At 39.3% G+C, this 26584-nt stretch overlaps 1 protein-coding gene across 2 annotated transcripts; it reads left to right on the forward strand.

The window, feature by feature from the left end:
* The first annotated feature begins 5283 nt into the window (after positions 1-5283).
* Positions 5284-23582, forward strand: LOC139606548 (polymeric immunoglobulin receptor-like). 2 transcript variants are annotated; one of them, XM_071458787.1, is made up of 8 exons: positions 5284-5488; positions 6722-7060; positions 7688-8026; positions 19569-19652; positions 20795-20893; positions 22195-22232; positions 22314-22463; positions 23068-23582. In XM_071458787.1, the coding sequence occupies exons 1-8, from the start codon at positions 5449-5451 to the stop codon at positions 23260-23262; spliced, it is 1284 nt and encodes a 427-aa protein (XP_071314888.1). In that variant the 5' UTR covers positions 5284-5448; the 3' UTR covers positions 23263-23582. The 2 variants fall into 2 exon arrangements, with proteins under 2 accessions (XP_071314888.1, XP_071314889.1); XM_071458788.1 differs by lacking the exons at positions 19569-19652; positions 20795-20893; positions 22195-22232; positions 22314-22463; positions 23068-23582 and adding exons at positions 8385-8441; positions 10505-10603; positions 11536-11576; positions 12068-13087.
* The last annotated feature ends 3002 nt before the right edge of the window (positions 23583-26584 follow it).

Below are 26584 nucleotides of genomic sequence, written 5' to 3' on the forward strand. Positions count from 1 at the left end.
TCTCTTTTTTTATTGATTAGCTTAGTTTACTGACTTGTCAATATAATAACAGGTCAAACTGATTAGTGAATTTTAAGAGCGCCCTCTGCTGGACCACAAGGCAGATGACTTCAAACATTCTTGTGTTTTTTGTCTTCAATCCAAACGGGTCAAAATAGTTTGAACTTTTTTTTGGAATAAAAGGTGACAGCTTTGTACTTCATGTATACACAAAACATGTTTATGTGAATAACAATTCAGTTAGACATTAATTTATTCTTTAAAATCACAAACTTATATGACAGAATTTCAAATTTCAAGATATCTGAATGAAATTTACCAAATGGTATAAAAACCAGAGTCACAGTGATTCCAGTGTATTTGTATTTTTCATAAAAAGACCAAAACCACCACTGTGTTAATCTCAATGCTTGACTACTCTGACTGTGGTATATAGTTTTTAAAAAAAGCACTGAAATTGCCTAAAATAGCGAGATGTAGTCATCGTGTTGTTACTTAAACAGGGGGAAATGTTGGTTTATTAGTGCCTTTGTGATTTCATTCTAAAAAAATAATCTGAGCAATATGCTTTGCACAAGTTTGCTCTGTTGAAAGATTTTAAAACCACAGGGCATCCAGCTGATTTCTTAATGGATCCTCACATCCTTAAACGTGAGAACATTTGTGCTGAGGTGAGCAGTTGTGGCTACTGTAGAATGAAGAAGAACAAAGAAAGAGGAAGAAAAAATACCAGCAGAAACAGAGGACCCCGTCAGTCAGGGCTGAGGGCAAACACTTTAAACAGAACATGAGGTAAATCATTTAGGATACACACTTCATAAGACAACCATCTCCACCAAGTGTTTCCACAGATGAATTCACTGAGGACATTACAGACTCTAGTCTTCATCTGTCTTCTAGGGTACAAATCTTAATCCACCATTAAATTACCTCCCAGAAAGTCGGACCTTGTTACCCATGACCTGATAACACACAGTTATATTCTGCCTGTAATTACATTACCTTGTCCACGCAATAAAACACCAAATATTACAGACATGACTCCTATATCTGTAGATTTTTTCAGCTTTGGTCAAGACTCATGCTTTCATTCATGTAAAAAATCTGGTAGCTTAATAAAACTCTCCAGCAGGTACAGAGACTGAGCACAGCTTTAACAGCGGACCCTCAGGGGACTCTAGGCCTTCAGGCCAAACATCTGCATTTTAAATTTCTCTTCAATAATTATTCCCTTCAGCTTCTTACTTTATAATTACTCTCCACAAGTTGTGATTTTAGCCTCAGTTTCTTTGCTTCAAAGTTTGCTTTAGAATGAAAGGTTACTGGCCTAAAACCTTTTTTTGCCTCCTCAGAAAAAGGGTTAGCTGGCTCACTCATTAGTTAGGATTTCATCACCAGGACAGGAGCCCACAGTTGATCTGTAGTGGGTGGGCCCAAGCCTACCTGAGGGGCCAGCGAAACAAGGGCTTTCCCTTTGTTTGTCCAGGGGTTGAAGCAAGAAGATCGGCTACACCAGGGTCCCAGTCACAGCACAGGTGGTAAACTGACAGGGCAAATACGCGGACACCTCAAGACCTTCCAGCCAGAACTCGAAAAATTAGGTTTAATGTTGAAAGCAGTAAAAAAGTCGCTGGACAGTCTGCAATGGACCAACATGACAATATCCACAGCCTGGAATACTTCTGTGAAAAACCCTGGATTATTTCGATCTGTTGACACCTGCGGACTAAAGGAATGTGAATGATTGAGGAACAGACAATTGGACTTCAGACATCTTCAAAGGTAGGGAGCTGCCATGTTGCTGCCTTTTTATGCTTGTTTATGATGCTGTCAATCTGAATTCATTGTTAGTGGTAACATTACTGGTAACATGGATCCGAGGTGTCTCATCCAGTCTCCGTGTGAGACGCGTCGGTTGGTGTTAAAACTTCAACTCTTAAAACTTCAACACTAACCCTTTTAGGCCGTAGCCTCAAGTGCAGCTCACTCTCAGCCGAAGGTGTAGCCGTGGAGTTCCTGGTTTAACACCACCAACAGGTGACAGGTCTGTTTATAGTGTTTGTGTTAGTTGAAGAATTAGCCCTAATGCTAACGGTCCGCCAATGCACAGTATCGACAGCTAGCTAACCTTAGCTTCCCGTCAGTTAAAGACAGGCTGAAGTAGTAACAGCTAGCTAACCTTAGCTTCCCGTCAGTTAAAGACAGGCTGAAGTAGTAACAGCTAGCTAACCTTAGCTTCCCGTCAGTTAAAGACAGGCTGAAGTAGTTACAGCTAGCGAACGTTAGCTCTCCAACAGGTAGGAGAGAGAGACAGTAGCTATATAACAAAATGGTAACTATCACAAAATTTACTTCATGGTTGACCAGAGAACTTAAATCACAAACATTAAGGAAAAAACACAAACCTTGACAAAGAAGGTTGTATTTTATGTTTCAACTGGACTTCTTGTTGCTTGTCCAACACACACAGCAGACTTCTTAAAAAAAAAACAGGAAATAAGTGGTTTCATGTGGGTGTAAGTTCAGATGGTACGAGCTGCAGGTTGCCAGCAGATGCCAAATGCACTTCAGAGATGGAGAGACAAGGGGCAGAATTGGGCACCTACCTTGCAGTCATTGGGATTTTTATCTTGCTCGGCAGGGACTTTGATTGCACTTGTAAACCACAAGACTTTGACTGCAACTTGTACCTGGTTCTGCCAGTTTTTATAGTATTTGTCTTTATGCTCTGGACAGACAGGTCATTTCAGAGGGTCTGTAGACACTTCTGTTCATCTGCGTTTGGAGGCTGTGGTTGGCTTCATACCTGCAGTTTTTTGGGGTCTTCCGTCCGTCACCTTATCAAAGCAGCTTTTGTCGGTTTGCTGTGGGTTGTGTGTATTTTAATTGATGGAGACTGGTATGTTTGCTGTATGAACGATCACTCTCAACAACAGGCACAGTTAGCCTGCAAAGACATGGGAAGTATCACTGACGAGGACCGAGTCATCATCGCTGAACTGAAAAATGAGTCCAGGGTGAGTGTTTTTCTTCTGTATGTTATCTTCATAATAACCTGATTGTAGAAGAACACAATGATGCTGTCACAATTTAACCTTTTGGATTTATTTTTTTTCTTTTTTTTCCAGGTTATTGGCACTTTTTTGCTCTTTGGTATCATTTTTGTGCCAGCCCTGTTGTCATCATTTGGATGGAGGAAACCATCAAGTTGTGAAAGAAAAAACTTTTATTACAAACTGATTCTGGAAGAGGAGAAAAATGTACTGAAAGATATTTTGAGGAAATATGCAAAGGAAAGGTTGATAGAGGAAGTGGAGAACAAAATACGCAATGAACAGTGGGAGGAGTGTTTCGATGTTGCTGAAGAACTGGTTAAAGCATCTGCTCAACCCACAAATTCTGAATGAGAGCGAGTGGCACGAGCAACGTGACACCAGGTAACGATCAACACCTGTCGAGCAGTTTGTTGCCTTGTCACATTATTTGCTCAGCCAAATGTTCCTTATAGAAATTACAACTGAAAAATTGCAGTATTTTGCAAGAAAGTTTATGACCAAAATTTGTATACGTACTATACAAATTTATATTTGCAGATAAACAAAGTGTAAAATTCTTTCTCTTATGTATTTTTTGTATCAATTAATTCATCTAATTAGTTAAATCTACATTTTTGGTTTCGTTTGAGTTGAGGGCTGAGAAAGAGTGTTATAGGTAACATTGCCAACACTGTGCTACATGACAGCAAAATACAAAACTGTCATAATTTCCACTTTGGAGACTTTCCCGCCACTACATTTCATATTTGAATATTTTTACTTTTTATAGTCACTAATTTGTAGTCACTCAGGAGAGTGATAGTGGAAAAACCTCATACAGTATTTCTGTGATGTTTTCAGTCTTCCCTACAATGTCTTAACATTATTCTTTAGTTCTAAATTTTTGTTTATTTTACTTAAGTAAATGTAATTTTCATTTTTACATGTTATGGGGCATTTTTACACTTCTAACCTCAGCACCCATGTTCTTCTTTTTTCAGAACTGAAACAAAGGACTGAGAACTCTCTACAAATACCAACAACGGTTACAGACGGGCAGTCTGATATATTCCTCTCTTTTATCTTTTTTATTTTATCTTTTTTTAGAATAAAATAATTTTTTTTAAATAGGAAAAAGAAAAGATGTATTCCTCTCACATTTAAACAAAATGATGATTTAGCTTTTGCTTTGCAGGGAACAGAATGTGTATTGAACTTTTACTATTCAATATAATGATGTAATAATTTAATTTTCAACTTAAATCAGAATTAAGTGTTCAAAAGACATGATTAATCTTAACAGTATTGAGTTAATGACGTTTTACAAGTTTGTTGTGAAACATGTCATTTTCTCTTGTCATCACAGAATGATCTTTGTGTTTTAGCCATATTGAACAAATAAACTTAACTGAAACTTCCACCAAACTGTGAAGCAAATCTTTTCTTACCTCTGAAAAGTTTCTATAAAAGTCTCTATAAAAACGTTCGTAGTTGTGCTGTAAAAAAAAGTCTGCACTGGGGAATTTTAGTGTTTAAAAAAAAAAAATTGTCTAAAAGTTGTCTTGAGAGAAATAGTTGTAATTTTGAGAGAATTATGATCAATAGCATGAGGATGGAAGACATTTTGCAACAGAAAAATTCAGTATTGCAAACTTCCCATGTTTATAACTCTCATCAGAATAACTAGAATTTTAAGTGTGGAAGAGAGCATTGCTTTGTTCAAAGCAGTTTAGTTTTTACCAATGTTACATTTGAAAAAACATTATGACAAAATTAGATTTAAAAAAAAAAAAAGTATTTAGAGATACAGTCTTTAGCCTCCAGAGAAGACTGTGGTGCATCATTCTGTGCAGCACTAGAGGTCACTGCTCCATCAGTTTTTACATGTTCTGACATGTAGTCGAATCAGGAGGTGCTGGCTGAGACTGAAGGTTAGGAGGTTAGTCTGCAGCGGCTGTGGGCCTGAGTTCTGATACTGCCAGGTGGCCAGATTCATAAATGTATTCCTGATATATTTTGGACAGTATTATTGAGACTTGGTTTTACCTGCTAACAGCCTGTCTTTACAATGCAGTATGAGATATTAATGCTATAGATATTAATGGTAGCCTATAGAGACAGGACCCTGCTGTCTTACCATGTACGTGGGCTACAGTACTTACTGTCACAATTAATTGCCATCTCATTACTGATCAACACTCTTTGTTCTGATTCAATTTTTATTATTCAACTATATAATTTCTATGTAATTATTACATAATTAACAGCCTGTAAATTAAAGGGCTACCTGCAATTCTTCTGAACTGTGTGTGTTGTGTTTGGAGGAGGGACTCCATTATTTAGAGAAGTGGGAAGTTTCTTATTTATCGGTGAAGAAGGAAGAGAGACAGCAATAAACCATCAGAGCCTCAAGATGAAAGTCTGTCACACTTTGATCTGCTGCTTCTTCCTCTGTGAGTACATCCACTTTATATCTCTGCCATTTTCTTTCTCACTTTCACTCGCATTTGCATAATTTCCCTTTATTATGTTTAATAACAGTTGCTCAGTTGTTCATTTGGACAAAGAGTGGTTTATGTGTTGATGCACATGATGATCAGTCAGGTATGAGTCACTTGAAAAGACAGTTTCACATGTTTCTAAGTCTTTCAAATCTTTCACAGAACCAGATCTATGGACCTCAATTAAAATCACTATAAGAAGGGGCCTGTTTGTGGCCAGTAGGAGACAATTACAGAGAACAAAAGCTCTGGGAGTGCACATATATCAGTATAAACATATCAGTTTTGTTTAAGGTCCAACTTGAAAAAATGTGAACATGTCCTTTAGAACATAGTTTATTACTAGTACTTATCAATAAATAAGTAAAGGGCTCAAATTCACCCAAGTTCTTAATGCTGATTTTACTGTCTCATAGGATGAGGTTGTGGGCCGACTGTTCTGTCCCCTTGTGCTGCCTCTGTTTTTGGCATCAGTCAATGGTGGAGCCAGATGGTTCTTATATGGGTGGCCAGGTTGAGGCCAGTACTTACTTTTTGGTGGCACAGAAATTAGAACCGTTAAGTTTTCTCTGTTTGGGATGGCGTTGTGCAGAGGTTAGATTATGACTTTGACTTCCAGTCAGAAAGTGTGTATGTTATTTAAGCCCCTGATAGTTTGTGGATGTGCAACAAGAGAGAAAAGGTGCCATTTTATTAATTTTCTCTTATTAATATTAATACCATTATTAGTAGCTGTCAGTACTGTAGTAGCTTGTACCTAAATCTCTGCTCTTTAATCGAACAAATTATAGCTTCACCATTAACGTGGGGTGGCTTTTATTAAGAAAGCTTCTATTCTACAGTCAGAGGATGGGAATATTGACACTGAAACCTTACATGGATTTAATTATTGTTGTGTGAGCAGTTTCTATACAGTTTTTATAGCTCAGGAGTGAGAGAAGAAAAAAACACATTAAATGATCTGGTGGGAATCAATTACTTTTACAATTGACTGATTGAAACCTTTATTTACACAGGGAAACTCAGCAGTGCAGGTCTTTGATCCTCAGTCAGACTGTGGTTGAACTGGGCAGCTCCCAGTGTGACTCTGTGCATCTAAATGTGAAGCAGGAAACATTGTGATCAGACTGCAGCATCTTACAGGAAGTACAGACAATAACTATTGATTATCCATCTGTTCAACAGCTCTGCAGGATGGAAACCCTGTGCTCGTCAATGCACAGCTCTTTGTCTATTCAGGCACTGAAGGAGGAAACATCACAGTTCAATGCCGTTTTGGTTCCTCTGGGCAACGGAAGTTCTTCTGTAAGGGAGAATGTAAAGCAGAAAACGTTCTCATTGCAACAACAGATGTCAGAGCTCAGAGAGGCAGATACAGCATCAGACATGAAGCAGGACTTATTACTGGAGTAAATCTGTATGTGACCATCACCCAGCTGACCAAGTCTGACTCAGGACTATACAACTGTGGTCTGGGCACAACCCAGTTCTCATACAGGGAGTTAGAAATCATCGTCGTAGATAGTGAGTTTCTTCTTAAAGTCATGAAAATGTTACTTGTGTCTGAAGGTCTGAGGAAATGTTTCACTGTTAAATGGCAGCTGCTGATATATTTCTCATCACTGTGAACACTGATACATGCTCATTTAAAACAAACAGCTCTGCTGTAAATTAACTGAACTGAATCCAGTGTGTTTGAATATTGGTGAATCACACTCAAGATTTTATATCAGGAGCAGGAGCTGACTGATGACAGCACATGAGTCTGGGTGTGTTGACCAGTATTTAACAGTTTGTGTCTCTGAACACAAAGTTTTCATTAACAGCTGTGGCCATTTACCAGTGTTTGGTTTCCATGTGTTCACCTGCCACCACAGAGTATTTAAATCAATTTAGATTAAAAATAATAATTAAAAAATAATAATTTCATAAGTAAAGAGGCAATGAACAGGTGGAAATGTTTTAATTTAATTTAATTTAATTTAGTCAGAGGCCGAAGAATCAACTTAAATCATAATTGTATTGAACTATTGGAGCCACAGACTGGTTGAACTGGGCAGCTCCCAGTCTGACTGTGGATCAGACTTGAAATTGTACTAATTGTGATCAGACTGCATCATGTGAAGCACAGAAACTGTTTCTCTTCAACAGCACAGCTGGATGGAAGCAGTGATCCCTCTGAAGAAAAAACACTCTATACAAGAACTGGAGGAACTGTCACAGTCGAATGCTCCTTTACTTCCTTTGGAACATGGAGGCACCTCTGTAAGGACAGATGTAGAACACGAAATGAAATTCTTGTTGAAACAGATGGTGACACAGGTCAGAGAGACAGATACAGCATCAGATATTTAACAGGATCCAGAGGAGGATTTCTGTTTGTGACCATCACACAGCTGAACACGTCTGACTCAGGAAGGTACAGGTGTGGTCAGGACAGACTCGCGGCTTCTCGTTCACACAGGAACTTTCAGATCATCGTGGAAGATGGTGAGTTCCTAATGAACTGAGTGAAAATGTTCCTCAGTGTCTCTGGAGCTGTGAAAGATACTTTTATTGTTCCTGCTGCAGCTGCTTTGAAGAACCTGATATTTAGTCTTTCACTGATCAATGATAGATGCTCATTTAAAATAACCTGAACACATATATAAACACTGTTTATCTGATTATTGTGACACAATAACATTACTTAAGAATAACAAACACGTTCTTAGGAATAAAAATGACAAACTGATCAGTTGCAAAGAATTTAGTCTCTAACTCGAGTCTCTCACAGTTTTTCTCCAGCAGCTCATGAGTGTGAGGATCATCAGGATTTCTTTGAATCAGTATGTTTTTCCTTTTTCAGCACCGGTCCCATCAACCACCACACCAACCACAACTACAACTACACCAACAGTCACAAGTAATTAAAACACAACTACTGTATGTGTGTGTGTTTGTATATACTGTTATATTGTTTACTGATCAATGATATATGCTCATTTTAAACCAACAGTTTTTCTCTATGTGTGGATATACTAAATAACAAAGTAATTAACTGTATTTACAACAAAGTAATGAAAACAAATATGAACAAATAGGTGGGAGGAGTCTGTCATGTCAGTCATATGGAGATGGGATGAGTGAAAATGTGTTGCATGGATGTTGTGCTGTAAAAATGAAGAAAAGCAAAAACCACAACGCAGAGGTGTGTGGAGAGAGGAGACCTCCGTGGGACTGGCTGCTGCTCTGGTCTGAGCCCAGTGCCCCTCCTGACTAAAGTCCTCTGTCAGGTCTGCAGCCCTGGAACAGAACAGAGCAGCAGTGAACCACAGGGGCTGTCACACCAAGCATCTTTTAGGATTACAAATGATTTTTGAGTTTTCACAAAGAAATTATTTGCTAACTAGCTGTAACCTGTGAGATGTGTTAAGAATCACATACTTCTTCTGAACAGTATTTCTTTGTGTAACTGTTCACATCTCCATCAGCGTCCACACCACCAACAGCAACACAGGCATTAAGCTCCACAACTTCCTCAGATTCAGGTACATTCAGGGAACTTTGTGGACGTTTTGGTCTCAGAGTTCAGACATCCAGTGGAAGCCCTGAGGGGATCCATCTTTCCATCTATGTATTTAATGTCAATAACAAAAATTTTATAAAACTGGATTTTAGATTTAACCTCTTATCTTCTGTCAGATGTTGGTCCGTGTCATGTCATCACCATCATCTGTCAGTTTGTATCTTTACACGCACACTAGTGTTAATAATACTAGTTGCTATTTGTTAATATAATATACAACCTAAGAAACCTGGTTATGCATATCCATATATTATATTATGATGTTTGCATTGAACACTCCCACTCTGCTTTTGAAAATATGCTATTTAGGATTCACTGTTCTTCAGGATGTGTCAGTGAGTCACCTGGTTACTTGAACAATGCTAGAACAAGTATGAGCAAGTCTTTATTTATTCATTTATTTTATTATACTTTTATGTTTGAGTTTTGTTCTTTAAAAAATCAACAGTGAGTTGTGAAGGAAAAAAAATGAAATAAAAAAAATAAAAGCCACAATATAATAATAATAATAAAAGCTGACAATGACAATGGGACATTACAATTCAGTGGTATAAAGACAGTACAACAAGTGGGGTCCATAATTAGTCAAGGATAATACTTGAAAATCAGAAAAACACTCCATGATTATCTTATGTCAGTTTGCTGTGGTCAGGGTTTTGTCATTTATACGTGACATGAAGATATTCTCTAAAGTCTTATTTTATGGGCACTTGTAATGAAGTGCTGCCTTGCTCTGTTATCTAGTTCTTGAAATGTCCACAGTTGAATGTAGCATCTGTGGTATTTACATTATTTTCTACTAACAATCCCACAATGCAATGCATCAATTTTTTTCTGTCCGTGATGACACAAAAAGATGATGACAATTAAGTCTCCTAAATATCATTTTACATTTTACTACAAACTACTGACAGTCTGTTGTACAGGCAGCAGTAAACGAGGAAGTGATTTCAGGCTATTTTGTAATGACACACGCTACAAAACTCACTGAAATTTTTTCATAATTTACCACAAGAACAAGACCTTCATGAGTGGTAAACTGACAGAGAGAACAGAAAGGAGTAACAGTGCAGATGTTTTTCAGACAACAGCCAAAAAGTAGAAGATATGATGTTAAAAAAAGAGCATGGTGGATATCAGAGATTAGAAAGATGATACCCAGACTGCTGCACTAGACAACCCCTCTCTGTGCTGAACACTAGTGGTTTGAATGTTAACGAATTCATAATCTTGTAAACAAACTGTGTTTTACACTCTGTGTTACTCACACAGACTCTGGAAGTATCTGAGGTCTGACAATGTTTTTAAACCTGATTTTTTTTTTTTTTTTAGTATTTAGAATTTAATTTTTGAAGGTTATCAACTGGCTGAGTGTAAAACAGACTTGTTCATCTACACAGGTCCTCTGCTGTATGCGTGTCTGACTCCGGTCGTTGTGGTCATCCTTCTGTCTCTGACTCTGGTGATAATCTGTGTCAAGATGAAAACCAAACTCTGTGGTAAGAAACACACAGTAACTCACACTTCTCATTTCTCTGTAAAAAAGACATTTCACATGTCACTTGAAGTCTGTGTGAAGAGCTGCTGTAAAACCTAAATATTTTTTTTGATGACTTTTGAGTCATCCTGCTTACCTCCACTTTTATCCAGTCAGAGCTGAGGTCTGGGGTCTTAGCAGTTGGTGGAGTGATTGGATTTTTTGGGTGTGTGTGTGTGTGTGTGTGTGTGTTTGATTGTGCTTAAGTTGTGTTCACATTATAGCATAAAAAAACAGGCTCTTGTCCCACTTGGATAAATTGAGGAAACCCTGTGTATGTATGGGTGGGTGCTTGTGTGTTTTTGATGTGTGCATGTGTCGTTAATGGCAAATACCAATCTGCAAATACTTGTTTCCCTGAAAGGTGAGTTTGGCTTCAGAGGCTGGATTTTATGGATTTGTCTCTCTTCTTCTGATCCAACAAGATAAGAATTAGAAATCAACCAAAAATAAAACATGGAGTATATTTTTGAAATTAAAAAAAAAGTGTAAGTTTAATGAAATGTAAAGAAAATGCAAATTGGATAAAGAAATCTCATTTATGTTGGGTTTTTAAGAAGAAAATTAAAAACAGATGTAAGCTTTTGTCTTTTGTCTGCAGCTTCATGATAGAAACAAGAAAGTCAAGAACTGTCAGGGCTCATACTTTTCTAAATTAAACCATATATATTTGTGGTTTTAAATTAGATTTCGAAATGATTCCATCAGACCAAAGCCTTTGGTGCTTCCTGCAACAGAAAGATTAGGTTTTTGTTGCTGTGTGTGACTGTGGCTGCTGTTTTATCATTGGCTGTTTTCCTGTTGCTTCTTCTCACCAAGAGTACCTTCCTACCCCATCCACACCTTTAATTATTACTCACTATAACAGAGAAACATACTTTGTCTGCTCCACAGGTTTGGTGACAGGAGGAAACTCAGACAGCATGAACATGGAGGTGATTTCCATGAACTCTCTGTTCACTCTCTTGACTGTGACTCTGACCACTGTAAAGCTAAAATTACAAAGGCTGTGGTTTTTTTTACGTGTTTTCCATGAGTAGAATATGTTCATCATATTTGTAGTTACTGACTCTGTAGCACATGAAAACAAAAATATTTAAAAAGTGTATATTGTGAAAATACCTTTTTATCTTTTTACTTATTCATTTATTTAAGATACTCAATAAAACTCAAATTATTCATGCACCTGCCTTTAAACTTAAAATCTTGGCTATAGAAAGCAACAGAAGCAGTTACAGTTGACTCAGCACTTGTGCACTGTATTCCACTTTCTTCACTGTCCATCACCCTCGTACACAAACCTGTCGTAGTTACAAGCAAGTGTGTCGGTTTTTGTTTCATACATAAAACATTTCCAAGGCTTTAATTGTATTTCAGGTCTGTTTTTTATTCCTGTCAAATATCTGCTGCTTTGTTGTTTTTTCAGATCACCCAGTATGAGAACTGTCCTCCAGTCTCCACAGGTGAAGACTCCACCTACCAGAGCCTCAGTTCAGCCACCAGGGATCGGGACCAGACCTACACTTCACTCACACACATACAACACAAGTGATCCTTTGTGTATTCACACCTGGATTTTGTTCCTAAGAACTCAGCAACTTAAAAGCATTTCTTTATGCCGTATATATGTTATATTGGAGAATGTGTTTTTCTGTTTGCTGATGCGTTACTTATTTGTAACAGTATGTATGTGTGTGTGTGTGTGTATATATATAATTCTGTGCTACTTCAAAGATGTGAAAAAGGGTATGATTGCTATTCTTCAACTTAATATGTGTAAAGCAGCCAGATTTATAAATAGGCTGTATCCAGTTCCCAAATAAATGCATCCATAATATTTTAACAAACTAAACTCCTCCAACCACAGATCAGTGTCTCCACTAATCAGTAAATATGCTTATGTCCCCAGTTGCAGGTTGAAAAATGAGCTGCTGCTGACCTCTGCTGTAATCACCTCAGTAGTAGTAGTGCAGAGTTTCTACTTTACTGCAGCATACTGTAATCCAACAAGCCAGGGGGTCTATTTAAACTGTTAACATGCTGCTCATGTAGACTGTTCAGAAGGTCGTTAATGGTTTTCATGACAGGCATCCCTTTTTTCAGCAACCATGATATATATAAACTAAGTACAAAAAGTAAGGAAATTTGTGTTTGGTAGATTATTTCTTTGTTGTAACAATGCTTCTTGGCAATAAATCTTATACCGTTGGAAAGCCTGTTTATTTCCCTTTCAGATGGTACCACATTTGTAAGTAACATGCATTTGTGGGATGAGCAGCAGACCTGAGTATGTGGGTTGCGCCCATGAAAGATTTGCCAAATCTTCTCTGCCAATGCCAAACAGCTTTTTTTTTGCTGTTGCTATTGACACTTTTTTTGAGCCTCTGGTACCCACAGGTGCTAACAGTTGTCAGCACCTGTGAGCATGGGCCCTGCTCCAAGAATCGGCATGCCACTTTTGACTGATCTGGATAGGGCCCGTGCGATAGGGCAACTTCAAGCTGGTGTTCTGCAAAACTAAGTTGTGGCATTATTTGGAGTGAGCCCTAGTACCATCTGCAAACTGAAGGCCAAGTGGGCGTCCCAAGAAGACGTTATGTTCAGCGATGAGTCCAGAATCTGCCTATGGTACTTGGATCATAGGGTCAAAAGGTGGAGAAGACGCGGAGAACGTTTTGGTTTTGCTGCACCGATAGAGTAACATCTTTTGGTGGAGGCAGTGTGATGGCGGGGGATGGCATCTCCCTCACTGGAAAAATGAGGCTTGTCATCATTGGAGGCAATCTAAATGCAGAGAGACATCGAGACGAAATTCTGCAACCAGTGGCAATCCCATATCTCCACAGTCTGGGACCAAACTCTGTCCTCCAAGATGACAACGCTCGCCCCCACAGAGTGAGGTTTATCAGAGACTACCTCCAGAATTTGGGAGTGGAGAAGATGGAATGGCCTGCCAGCAGTCCTGACCTCAACCCCATTGAACACTTGTGGGATCAGCTTGGGCGTGCTGTTCGTGCCAGAGTGACCAACACAAACACGTTGGCTGACTTGTGACAAATGCTGGTTGAAGAATGGGATGCCATCCCACAGCAGTGTGTGACCAGGCTGGTGACCAGCATGAGCAGGAGGTGCCAGGCTGTTGTGGCTGTGTATGGTTCTTCCACACGCTACTGAGGCTCCTGTTTGTTAGATGAATATATTGTTAAATTGCCAGTATGTCTTGTTTCTTCAGACTTCATCCATCAATTCCACCAAACAACACCAAAAAAGTGTTAACAGCAAAAAAAAGCTATTTGGCATTGCAGAGGAGATTTGGCAAATGGGTGCAACCCACATACTCAGCTCTGCTGCTCATCCCACAAATGCATATGTGTGAATATATATATATATATATATATATATATATATATATATATATATATATATATATATATATATATACACACTCAGGCCGCGAGTGGTCGAAACGAAATCACCTCGATTGAAAGAAATGACACCATCACTCGGAAGGAGGAAGAAAAAACAAAAGACACAGGCAAAGAAAAGACTGGTACTAAGGACTAAGGACCATATATACATATATATATACATACAGCCAAAATTACTTGGTTTACTCTTGTGCAGCTATGAGATTAAAAGTATATTTTCTGCTACTTGTTTCAGGCGTTGTAGTGGTCTGCGTTGCCATAGTATTGTGTACTATCTCAAGTGATGCAGCTTGAATCCCTGTAATATTTGATGGTCATATCATGTTGATAAACTATTGATGCTGTTCTTCACTGCCATATGATCCTCGACAATGTTATCATTATTATTCTTTAGCTTTTGCAAGCCCCTTTTTATTTATATGACAGTGAAGAGTGACAGGAAATGGGAAAGAGATAAAGGGAATGACATGTAGCACAGAGTCCGGCTGGCTGGGAGTTGATCCGCAGACTTGCCGGCACAAAACATTTGCACCCACATAGTATTGCCCTAACCATTCGGCTACTGGGTCGCCCTCTGTTGACCTTATTTCTGTTAATTGGTTATGTATCACTGTGCCGTTGGAATGTTAATTGTTTATTGTTATGGCGGTGGGTTAAGTGCTGTTGCTGTGGTGTTTCATCTGAAGTGTTGATCTCCATCAGAAGATACAGTACAGGCCAAAGGTTTGGACGCACCTTCTCATTCAATGCGTTTTCTTTATTTTCATGACTATTTACATTGTAGATTCTCACTGAAGGCATCAAAACTATGAATGAACACATGTGGAATTATGTACTTAACAAAAAAGTGTCAGTCAGTCCGGAAAATTGCGAAAACTTTGAATGTGTCCCCAAGTGCAGTCGCAAAAACCATCAAGTGCTACAACGAAACTGGCTCACATGAGGACCCCAGGAAAGGAAGACCAAGAGTCACCTCTGCTGCTGAGGATAAGTTCATCCGAGTTAACAGCAGCTCAGATTAGAGTTCTAGCAGCAGACACATCTCTAGAACAACTGTTAAGAGGAGACTGCGCGAATCAGGCCTTCATGGTGAAGTAGCTGCTAGGAAACCACTGCTAAGGAGAGGCAACAAGCAAAAGAGATTTGTTTGGGCCAAGAAACACAAGGAATGGACATTAGACCAGTGGAAATCTGTGCTTTGGTCTGATGAGTCCAAATTTGAGATCTTTGGTTCCAACCGCTGTGTCTTTGTGCGATGCAGAAAAGGTGAACGGATGGATTCTACATGCCTGGTTCCCACCGTGAAGCATGGAGGAGGAGGTGTGATGGTGTGGGGGTGCTTTGCTGGTGACACTGTTGGGGATTTATTCAAAATTGAAGGCATACTGAACCAGCATGGCTACCACAGCATCCTGCAGTGACATGCCGTCCCATCCGGTTTGCGTTTAGTTGGACCATCATTTATTTTTCAACAGGACAATGACCCCAAACACACCTCCAGGCTGTGTAAAGGCTATTTGACCAAGAAGGACAGTGATGGAGTGCTGCGCCAGATGACCGGGCCTCCACAGTCACCGGACCTGAAGCCAATCGAGATGGTTTGGGGTGAGCTGGACCGCAGAGTGAAGGCAAAAGGGCCAACAAGTGCTAAGCATCTCTGGGAACTTCTTCAAGACTGTTGGAAAACCATTTCAGGTGACTACCTCTGGAAGCTCATCAAGAGAATGCCAAGAGTGTGCAAAGCAGTACTCAGAGCAAAGGGTGGCTACTTTGAAGAAACTAGAATATAAGACATGTTTTCAGTTATTTCACACTTTTTTGTTAAGTACATAATTCCACATGTGTTCATTCATAGTTTTGATGCCTTCAGTAAGAATCTACAATGCAAATAGTCATGAAAATAAAGGAAATGCATTGAATGAGAAGGTGTATCCAAACTTTTGGCCTGTACTGTATATTTGTGGTTTCTAGAACCAAAAACCATCTCAGTGTAGTTTTACATCTCCTCTCTCAGGCTTCTCTCTGGAGCTCTAGTAACAACAGGTCAGTCAGCCAATCAGAGGAGAGGATCTTAGCCTCTCTTCTGATTGGCTGACTGTTTTCTGAGTGATCCAATAAAAATATAGCAGGTAAAAATTTCAGGTAAACACTCAGAGAAACCAAATCCTGCAAGGTTGGATGGTGGGTCCAGATGGGGGCGTGGCTGAGACCGGTGACTGTTTTGTTGTGACATCACAAAGTTCTCCGTGGACTGAGCTCTTTTGGACTGTGTATTTCTTACAGTTAGCGTTCATTATTATTGCATATGCTTCTGTACATATTTGAAGTTTCTTGTCTTTAATATAGAAACCACCTTACTAACTGTATTCATAGACCCATCGTTCCTGTTCTTACTGTGGAGAGTGCACGTCCATTAAATCAGCACATAAGGGAGGCAGTAGAGTCAGACAGGAATTGCAGGGAGAGTAGCTATTCAGCCATCAGATCCCCCCCCCCCTTAAGTACAATTTTGAGGTACTTTACTTGAGTATTTCCATTTTATTCTACTTTATCCTTCTACTATTCTGTATGTCATAGGGAAATATTGTGCTTTCTTCTCCATTATATTTAGCTTGAGTTACTTTTAAGATGAATATTTTACACAGTGGATAATATAACAAGCTTTTAAATATGTGTATGTTTGAGGGAGGGGCTCCATCATTTAGAGAAGTTAGAGGTTCCTTATTTACCAGTGAAGAAGGAAGAGAGACAGCAGTGGACTCTCAGAGCCTCAACATGAAAGTCTGTCAAACTTTGATCTGCTGCTTCTTCCTCTGTGAGTACATCCACTTTATATTTCTGTCACTTTCTGTTGTTATTGCATCATTTGAATTTATTATGTTTAATCAAAGTTGCTCAGGCATAAGTCACTTTTTTAAAGTCTGTCCTAAAACATGGTCCTCACATTAACTCAGAGTCCACACAGAACCAGGTCTGTGGAGTTTGTCATTCACATTGACATTACTTTAAGAATCTGTGGTCAGGACTAAAGAAACAATTACAGAGAACAAAAGCTCTTCAGTGTACAGTATTGTGTCAGAACAGACTTTAGAAATGTGAAAATGAAGAGCACAACCTAATGCATCTACTTCTATTTATGTTCAGCTTATTTTTCATAAGGAAAACTAAGGTCCACTTAACAGCTACTTCATAATTCCAATAGTCTGCAGATATATATTTTTAAATTTTAAAAAGATCCCATGCTTTCATTGTTTTTATGTTTGCTTTTAGGTCTGCAACAAACCATTATTCATCATTAATTTATTATTATTCATCATATTATTATTGATTAATCTGCCAATTATTGTCTTGATCATTTTTTGTCATTCGAATGTCAGAAAGAAAAGTGAAAAATTGTTCTAATTTCCCAATGTCCATCAGTAGAATTTATAAGACATCACATCCTAGAGACAAATGGAACCTGCCAGTCACAGCCAAAATAAAACTGCCAACATTTTCTGGATTTTTCACTTTCTTCTCTTCATTTTAATCTCTTGTCTTTTGTTTGATATTTCACATGATGGTGCTCTGTGACTGTTGTGCTGTGTTATATTTTTGTGTCTTGGCAAACAAAAAGTTACAGAAAGTTACAGGAAGTTTTTCTCACTCTTGTTTAATAGTATTATTTTAGATTATGGTGCATGAAAAGAAGAAAAAGATAGAAAAGGAAAAAGAAGGACCAAAGACCATAACAGCAACTAAAACAAAAAACTCAAACTCAGCAGTGCAGGTCTTTGATCCTCAGTCAGACTGTGGTTGAACTGGGCAGCTCCCAGTGTGACTCTGTGCATCTAAATGTGAAGCAGGAAACATTGTGATCAGACTGCAGCATCTTACAGGAAGTACAGACAATAACTATTGATTATCCATCTGTTCAACAGCTCTGCAGGATGGAAACCCTGTGCTCGTCAATGCACAGCTCTTTGTCTATTCAGGCACTGAAGGAGGAAACATCACAGTTCAATGCCGTTTTGGTTCCTCTGGACAATGGAAGTTCTTCTGTAAGGGAGAATGTAAAGCAGAAAACGTTCTCATTGCAACAACAGATGTCAGAGCTCAGAGAGGCAGATACAGCATCAGACATGAAGCAGGACTTATTACTGGAGTAAATCTGTATGTGACCATCACCCAGCTGACCAAGTCTGACTCAGGACTATACAACTGTGGTCTGGGCACATTTCAGTTCTCATACAGGGAGTTAGAAATCATCGTCGTAGATGGTGAGTTTCTTCTTAAAGTCATGAAAATGCCAGTGTGTTTGAATATTAGTGAATCACACATGAAACTTATTGTTTCTGTGATGAAGATTTTATATCAGGAGCAGGAGATGACTGATGACAGCACATGAGTCTGGGTGTGTTGACCAGTATTTAACAGTTTGTGTCTCTGAACACAAAGTTTTCATTAACAGCTGTGGCCATTTACCAGTGTTTGGTTTCCATGTGTTCACCTGCCACCACAGAGTATTTAAATCAATTTAAATAAAAAATGATAATAATAAAAAACTAATTTCATAAGTAAAGAGGCAATGAACAGGTGGAAATGTTTTCCCCAAGAAGAAACATGTTTCAGTTGTTCACAAATTTAATTTAATTTAGTCAGAGGCCAAAGAATCAACTTAAATAATAATTGTATTGAACTATTGGAGCCACAGACTGGTTGAACTGGGCAGCTCCCAGTCTGACTGTGGATCAGACTTGAAATTGTACTAATTGTGATCAGACTGCATCATGTGAAGCACAGAAACTGTTTCTCTTCAACAGCACAGCTGGATGGAAGCAGTGATCCCTCTGAAGAAAAAACACTCTATACAAGAACTGGAGGAACTGTCACAGTCGAATGCTCCTTTACTTCCTTTGGAACATGGAGGCACCTCTGTAAGGACAGATGTAGAACACGAAATGAAATTCTTGTTGAAACAGATGGTGACACAGGTCAGAGAGACAGATACAGCATCAGATATTTAACAGGATCCAGAGGAGGATTTCTGTTTGTGACCATCACACAGCTGAACACGTCTGACTCAGGAAGGTACAGGTGTGGTCAGGACAGACTCGCGGCTTCTCGTTCACACAGGAACTTTCAGATCATCGTGGAAGATGGTGAGTTCCTAATGAACTGAGTGAAAATGTTCCTCAGTGTCTCTGGAGCTGTGAAAGATACTTTTATTGTTCCTGCTGCAGCTGCTTTGAAGAACCTGATATTTAGTCTTTCACTGATCAATGATAGATGCTCATTTAAAATAACCTGAACACATATATAAACACTGTTTATCTGATTATTGTGACACAATAACATTACTTAAGAATAACAAACACGTTCTTAGGAATAAAAATGACAAACTGATCAGTTGCAAAGAATTTAGTCTCTAACTCGAGTCTCTCACAGTTTTTCTCCAGCAGCTCATGAGTGTGAGGATCATCAGGATTTCTTTGAATCAGTATGTTTTTCCTTTTTCAGCACCGGTCCCATCAACCACCACACCAACCACAACTACAACTACACATTTACCAGATTCCAATGAAGTCACAACAACTACTAAAGGTAAATCCACACACTGGATTTAATAGATGAAAGTCTATGACTGAAAGATTTTGTATATTGTGCAGTGCATAGATCCTAGTGAGTGAGTTTGTTTGTTGCATGTAATTTATGTGAGTTCATGGGTTTGTATATGTGTGTGAGTAATTGATTTACCAAACTAATCTGACGTAGGGCGGAAGGTGACGAAACATTTCCTGTAGCCTGGTACATTCCAGTCATGGTCTGTTGATAGAGAAACCAGCTAAGAAGTGATGTACACACCGACAAAATGACCAGAGAAGCTGTGTAGATACAGTTTGACATTTTGAGAAATACACTCACTCTCACATGGACACTAAATATGAGCAACAGCTGAAATGTAACATGTTAATTAGTGAGCTGTGGAGGTGGTTGTAGGGGGATGTTGTTACCTTAGGCCAAAGCCAGGCTGGCTCTTTCCCCAGCTTCCTGTCTGCTGCTAAAATGTCCACATCAAACAGAAACTCCATCTCAACCTGTAAATGGAAAGGTCTTACCAAACAGGTGTATCATGATTGTGTATGTGCTTGTTTTTGTGGTTATGTATATGTGACAAGTTAAAAAATGAGCATAATTCATAATCTGTTACAAGCTTTGGAAAAATTTGAAATTCATTGTCCAATAAGATTAAAAAACTCTCTGATAATAATATTGTGGTCATGAGAATTAATTCATGGGTATATGTGTAAACTCTAAAGCTAAAATGTTAACAAGTCAGTCATGTATTCATGTTGTCTCATTCTTGAGAGTTAGAAGTTAATATCACCATATAGTATTATTTGTGATCTGAAAAGAGGTCTTACTCTGAAAGTCTGAGATCTGTGTTTGTTGTTGTTGCTGTTTTTCCGCGCCACTGGCCGAGAGGAAAATAACGAGAGAGAAAGACAAAGAAAAAAGAACGCTAGCTTGCGTGGTGGTAATAAAATACACTTGCTGTGGAAATTCCACGTGTGTGCATGTTTTTACTATTTTCCACCCACTTCCCTTGCAGGTGTAACATATATATGTAGTTTACTGTGTGCCATCAGGAGCCTCATATACCTGAGAGTCCAGTGCATAACATTAAAAATCATGATCAGGGAGTGTCAGTGTAAAACAAGCTTGTTCTCTTCAAACTACCACAGGTGTGATGCTGTATGTGGGCCTGACTCTGGCCGTGTTGGTCGTCCTGTTATTGGCAGCTGTGCTGATAGTCTGCAGAAAGAGGACTTCTACATCTGAAGGTGCAGTAACAGGAAATGTGCACACTCACACAGGCAGGCAACCACACCACTAAAACTTCCCATTTCTCTCAGAAAAATGAACGTTTTAATCATTTGTTGTCTCTCTGTGTATATAACATCAACTTTAGAAACAGACACACTCTTCAAAGTTTATTTTTTAGTTTATTGACATAATCCAGAATCAGTACATTAGCAGGTCCACACTATTGCGTTTTTTCATACTAACACACCTGAAAGCACAGAGTTACATGACCACTCGCGTACACTGGGCATGGCGAGCCGGTGTAAACAGAAAGCAGATCGTCTCCTCTGCAGTTCAATTGTTGCAGAAATTACTACAAAGAGGGACAGCAAAGACAGTTGTAGAGTTAAAATACAGAACTGAACTGAGCAACAACTGCTGCAGAGACAACAAACTCAGTAACACTTTCATTCATTCTCCATGTTGTTTCACCACTGGTAGTCCAGGCTGATAAGAGCCAATCAGGAGCCACCGTGGGCGTCTGCATCATCGTTTCCAAAGGTCTCTGTGTCTGTCCGTTCAGACTACAACACAACCTGGAGTTTTAGACTCAAACGGGTCAAGCAGCGTCTCTGAAAGTCTCTGTTTTAGAGGCTGAAGACCAGAGGAGAGTGGACGGAGGAGGAAACAGAAGACTTCAAACTAAGACATAGTAGTGCAGATGTAGCACAACTTTGTCAACTTTGAAGGATGGTACATCTTCTTAATGACGCTTGACGATGATGCTTGAATTATTCATAATTATTACGTTATTTCATGGAAAATAATCATACTCTTAAGAACAAAAACTACAGCTCCATTGTGTGGAGGCTTTACTTGATGGCAACTGGCATTATGAAAATTATGCCTTGTTAGCTATTCGTACTTCCTGTATGTAACAAATGTATTGTGATGATTCTCAGGCAGATTCTGAAGCATCTTTTTCTGTGATAAGCAGATTTGTGAATGATTGTAATGTGTTTAATGTGTATAATGGACATAAGAGATAATGATTTCCTGGGAAAGCACATTACACTGAAAATATTGTTTGTGAAGCCTGTCTTTGTGTTTGGATTTGACTGAGTAACTGAGTCAAATTGCAGCAGTCGAGCATTGAGGGTTTCAAAGTACCTTAATTGTCTCCTTTCATGTTGTAACTCCAACTGCTGACCGCGTTGATACGACTTCTGTTATTCTGTTATTTACTTCTGTTATTCTCACAACCCTGTCATGCACCTGTCTCTTTAATTCAACTCTCTCACATAACGAAATGGTTTGAACTTATTCTTCTGTTTTTCAGAAACCACTGTGGAAACTGAGTATGCTTCTGTCACAGAGGTGAGTTTGAGGAAATCTGAGTCAGTGTTTGTGAGACCAGCTGATATTAATACAAACCAAACCTCTCTTCTTCTCCTGTAGGCCAACCAGGTGTATGAGGATATCAGAGAGAGCAGGTCTCCACCTGTGGGAATCTCCTCAGGTTACACCTGTGCCACATATACCAAACCAAATGGAATCCAAACCAGTGATGGCTGCAGCTTTGTCACTGCTGCCAGTTCTCAGCATAATGTAAGGGGGGGCAGTGATGTGATCTTAACCATTGGCTCTGGTGCTATAAAGAACCTCCACATACTTAGATACAGTCTGACACAGTCTGATACAGTCAGATACAGGCTGATCTAGGCTGATCCAGGATGATGGTGGTAACTTGCCAAGAAATGTAGAGATGTACCAGCAAAGGCAGGAGAGAAGAGGACTGCTAGCTTGTAAAAATGAAAGTACATGATAAAATATTTAATTAAGAAAGAAATATTTTTTTTCAGTCTCATTAATACAGTGGTGAAAAATTGTCTGACAGAAATCTCTGTGGGGCACATTTAACAGTAATTTATTAGACTGATTAGTAATCCACATCAGGTGCTGCCAGAAAGTTCTTTACATGACAAACAGTCTTTAATTGAGTCATTAGTGCATGAAGCTGCAGGAAATACAGTGACAGACAATATGCATTAGAACTGAATTAACCAGGTAAAAACAGCCGCAAAGCAAATGATCATAAAACTGTGAATGTAATTTTATTATGCCAATTAAAAAACGTGAAAAGTTGTTACATACAATACAACATGTGCTCCATCCTTATACACTTTGACCTTTTGTCATTTTCTTTCTCCAGGCTGAAGAAGACTCGAGTAAACTCACCTACACTGAGGTGAATTTCTCCAACAGGACCGTCAGCTCACCCAACAGCGCCCCCCGTCACAACACCAACGATGTCATCTACTCTGTGCCTCGGGTAGAAGCGAGCCCTGATGGCAGCCCCACCGGAGACGATCCCCCTCTGTATTCTAACGTTACCAGGCGTCAGTAGTAACATTAATGCTGCTGCTGGAATCTGGTTCAAATGAGCAACAGTGAATATTCACACAAATGTCTGTTTGTGTTAATGTGACTTTTTAATATAACATCCTGCAAGAAGTTACAGCTCTGTCCTCAGTAACATAACCACTGATGTGCTGCCTCAACAATGCTACCTTTAGCTGTTTTTACGATCCCTGCTTTTGTTCATCTCTGTCTCATTCTCATGAACACGATATCTCAGCAACACCTTGAGGGAATTTGTACAAATTTGGTATAAAAACTCACTTGGACTCAAGGATGCGCTGTTTAAATTCTGATGGTCAAAGGTCACTGTGACCTCACAAAGCATGTTTTTGACAGTAATTCAAGAATTCATATGCTAATATTGACAAAATGAATACATTCCTCCTTTGAAGCAGAAGCATACAACTGTGAGGTGGTAATTCTAGTTTTGGGTTAAGTATTATTATCACATCATAATTAGCCATTCGGTCTATATATAGGCAGATTGAGAGTTGTATTCTCAGGGGCATGTTTCAAGTTGGTGCCGGACTCGGCTAGGGTTGTGTGTTGTGATTTTCATAGACAGGACCTCAAGGCACAGTTGTGGGGAGGAGAGTGTTCAGTTTGGGTTGGGTCACTTGTATCTGCAATCTCACTCTTTTGGTCACTATCCAAAACTCAAGGCTCAAAGCAAAGCATGAGCTAAAGTCTGCTGACTCCACAACAGTCTGGCACATCACCTGAATTACTGCTGACACTGCACCAATAAATGTGACAGTCTCATGCTCCATTTTATCGTTATTCACGAACAAGACCTTACTAGTTCAGGGTTTCTCACACATCGACTTTACTTGGGTGGGCTGCCCAGGTATATTAACGGTGGCCCAAGTATATTTGCCATCAAGAGTGTATTACAGAAGACGGCGCTGCTGGTAGAAAGACCTAATAAAATGACTAAACTCAGACTCATAAACACAGCGAGGAGCTCAGACGTTTAGAGGGAGCTACAGCTGGAGTACAGCTGCTACTTCTTCATGTCAAAAGGAGGTTGTTAAAGTGGTTTGGGCATCTGATAAGGATGGAAGTTTTCCATCCAGTTGGATTTATATTTCTCATCTGGCCTTGGAACACCTTTGGGTCTCCCAGGAGAAGCTGGAAAGCATTGCTGGGGGTAAGGAGATCTGGACTGTAGTCCTGTAGTCTGTAGCCGGTCTGTAAAAATACAATCTGTTGGGACATTTTCAGAATCTACTGAAACAGTCTAATAATACAGACACCAAGCTCATTAATTAAAATCCTGGTTATTAAAAGGTATTTATAGCCACATTTTGGATATTTGAAAAGTTTCACAATATTTATTCTTCAGTCTCTGAGCTTCAGCACATTCAGTTTAAAATAAAATAATGGCTACTACATTAAGGTTTCTCCCAGACATTGCAGTGTTTTCTCAAAGAGTGAAACTACAATGTGGATTTTACATTACACTATACGAATGAGGTCTCTAGCTTTAATATAATGCTTGTGACTGTTCTTTTAGTTACACAAGATGAGAAAGTTTGTTGATGCCATTTTGTCAAACTTCAGTATTGCTTTTCTGTACTATAGGTACAGGTAGGCAGGTAGTATCATTTATCTCTCCGTTTACTTATTATTCTCTGTAGTCTTTATTTTGTTTCACTGTACATACATTTAAAGAACAGTAAAAACCAGTAAGAATTGTATCAGACATCTTTCTTCCCAGTGGGGAGGCTTAATTACATGTGATCTACACAGGAGCCACTGGAGGTCGCTGCTCCGTCAGGATTGTTGTGATGATTCTTCATGGAGAAAGTCACTCTCAAGTCATCTATTCTGTGCAGTGGCTATCCGGTTATCGCTGTGACACTTCCAGCACAGAACATAAGGATGCAGCTCTGTTGCTGGCATTTAGCCTCGTATCATTTAAGCCAGCTGATGAAATTGCTGCCTGACCTGACAGAACCTAGGTGACTAGGTCACTACTGAATCCTCCAGATCATGTTTAACTTAGCTCAGGAGTTTCCCAGCTTACCACCATGTTATCCCTAAGTCAGCTTGCCTGCATTCTTGTCAGCCTGCCTCCTGCCTGATCTGCCACCCGAGTTGGCTAGTATCTTACCTGTTCCCACCCCTAAAAACCCCAAGTTGCATTTGCTTAGGGATTGCCTTCCTTCAGAATTTTCTTTCCTTCAATGTGCTAGAGGCTAATGGAAATTAGCCTCTAGCACATTATAAATTTGGTATCTGTAGTTTGAGTCCACATTGGTTTGGACATGGTGCAAAACATCTTAGTCCCCATAAACCTGGGGTCCTAACAGAGGGTTCTGGGTATGGCAGAGGGATATCAGAGGTTTGTTACCAACTCTTCATAAGTTGCTGAGCCACTCAACACCTCTTAGAAGAAAGGCTCATCTAGAACAAAGTTCATCTTCTCTGTGCTAAGCTGACTCATAAACGTCATTGCTCCCATGGTGGTATATACAAATGTGAGTGAAGTGGGCCTGGGGTCACTGCTGATCCAGGAGTCTATTTGTGGAACAGAAGAGGTCCTCTCATTTGCCAGCTCCAGCTGAACAAAGTATTCTGCTGCAGAATGGGAATGTTGGCTGTTGTGCCGGCTTTGGGGAAGCGGCCGCACTACATACCTGTCTATCGTCAAGATTAGTATTCCACCTGTTCACCACAACTGGACCCAGCTCTCGACTCAAGGGCACTCAGTTTCCAGGACTTCACTGGGATGACGCCCCAGCAGGAGCCTGGCCCATCATACGTGTGTGTGCCACATCATGTCTGCCTCCTCAGTGCCATCAAAAGAGATGGCATATGGAGGACTAGAGGAAAGAAGACATCTCCATGCTGTGCAGAAAAGTCTAACCGCTCCAACCGTTGACATACTGAATGTCCACAGCATCCAGCTGCATTCCCACTCAGTCACAGCTTTGTGGAAGTTTTTTGCAGTTTTTTAAATACACATTGCAGCTTATTTTGATGTGGAAACAGAGGCTTTGTGGCTGCTTTTCAATATGACCAACTCTTGTTTCTTTTATCTTTTCCTGTACTACAGTTTATTTTGTGTGACAATGCTGTAATCAAAAAATAAGGATTTTACCTACTACTCAGTGGATTAGTTGTAAGTGCAGGTAAACAGTATTTATGCATTGTGATTAAATTTAATAGTTGTTCCGTTATCTGACAACAGAAATGAATGAGACTTTGGAAACCCAACAGGTAGATAAAGAGTGATTGAAATCAATCAATCAAAAAAAAAAAAAAAAAAAAAAATCAATAATAAAGTCTTCTTTCCCCACTGT

This window comes from Trachinotus anak, unplaced genomic scaffold, assembly GCF_046630095.1.
Source record: "Trachinotus anak isolate AG129_WGS33_773 ecotype Australia unplaced genomic scaffold, CSIRO_AGI_Tana_v1 ptg000022l, whole genome shotgun sequence".
Classification (NCBI taxonomy): domain Eukaryota; kingdom Metazoa; phylum Chordata; class Actinopteri; order Carangiformes; family Carangidae; genus Trachinotus; species Trachinotus anak.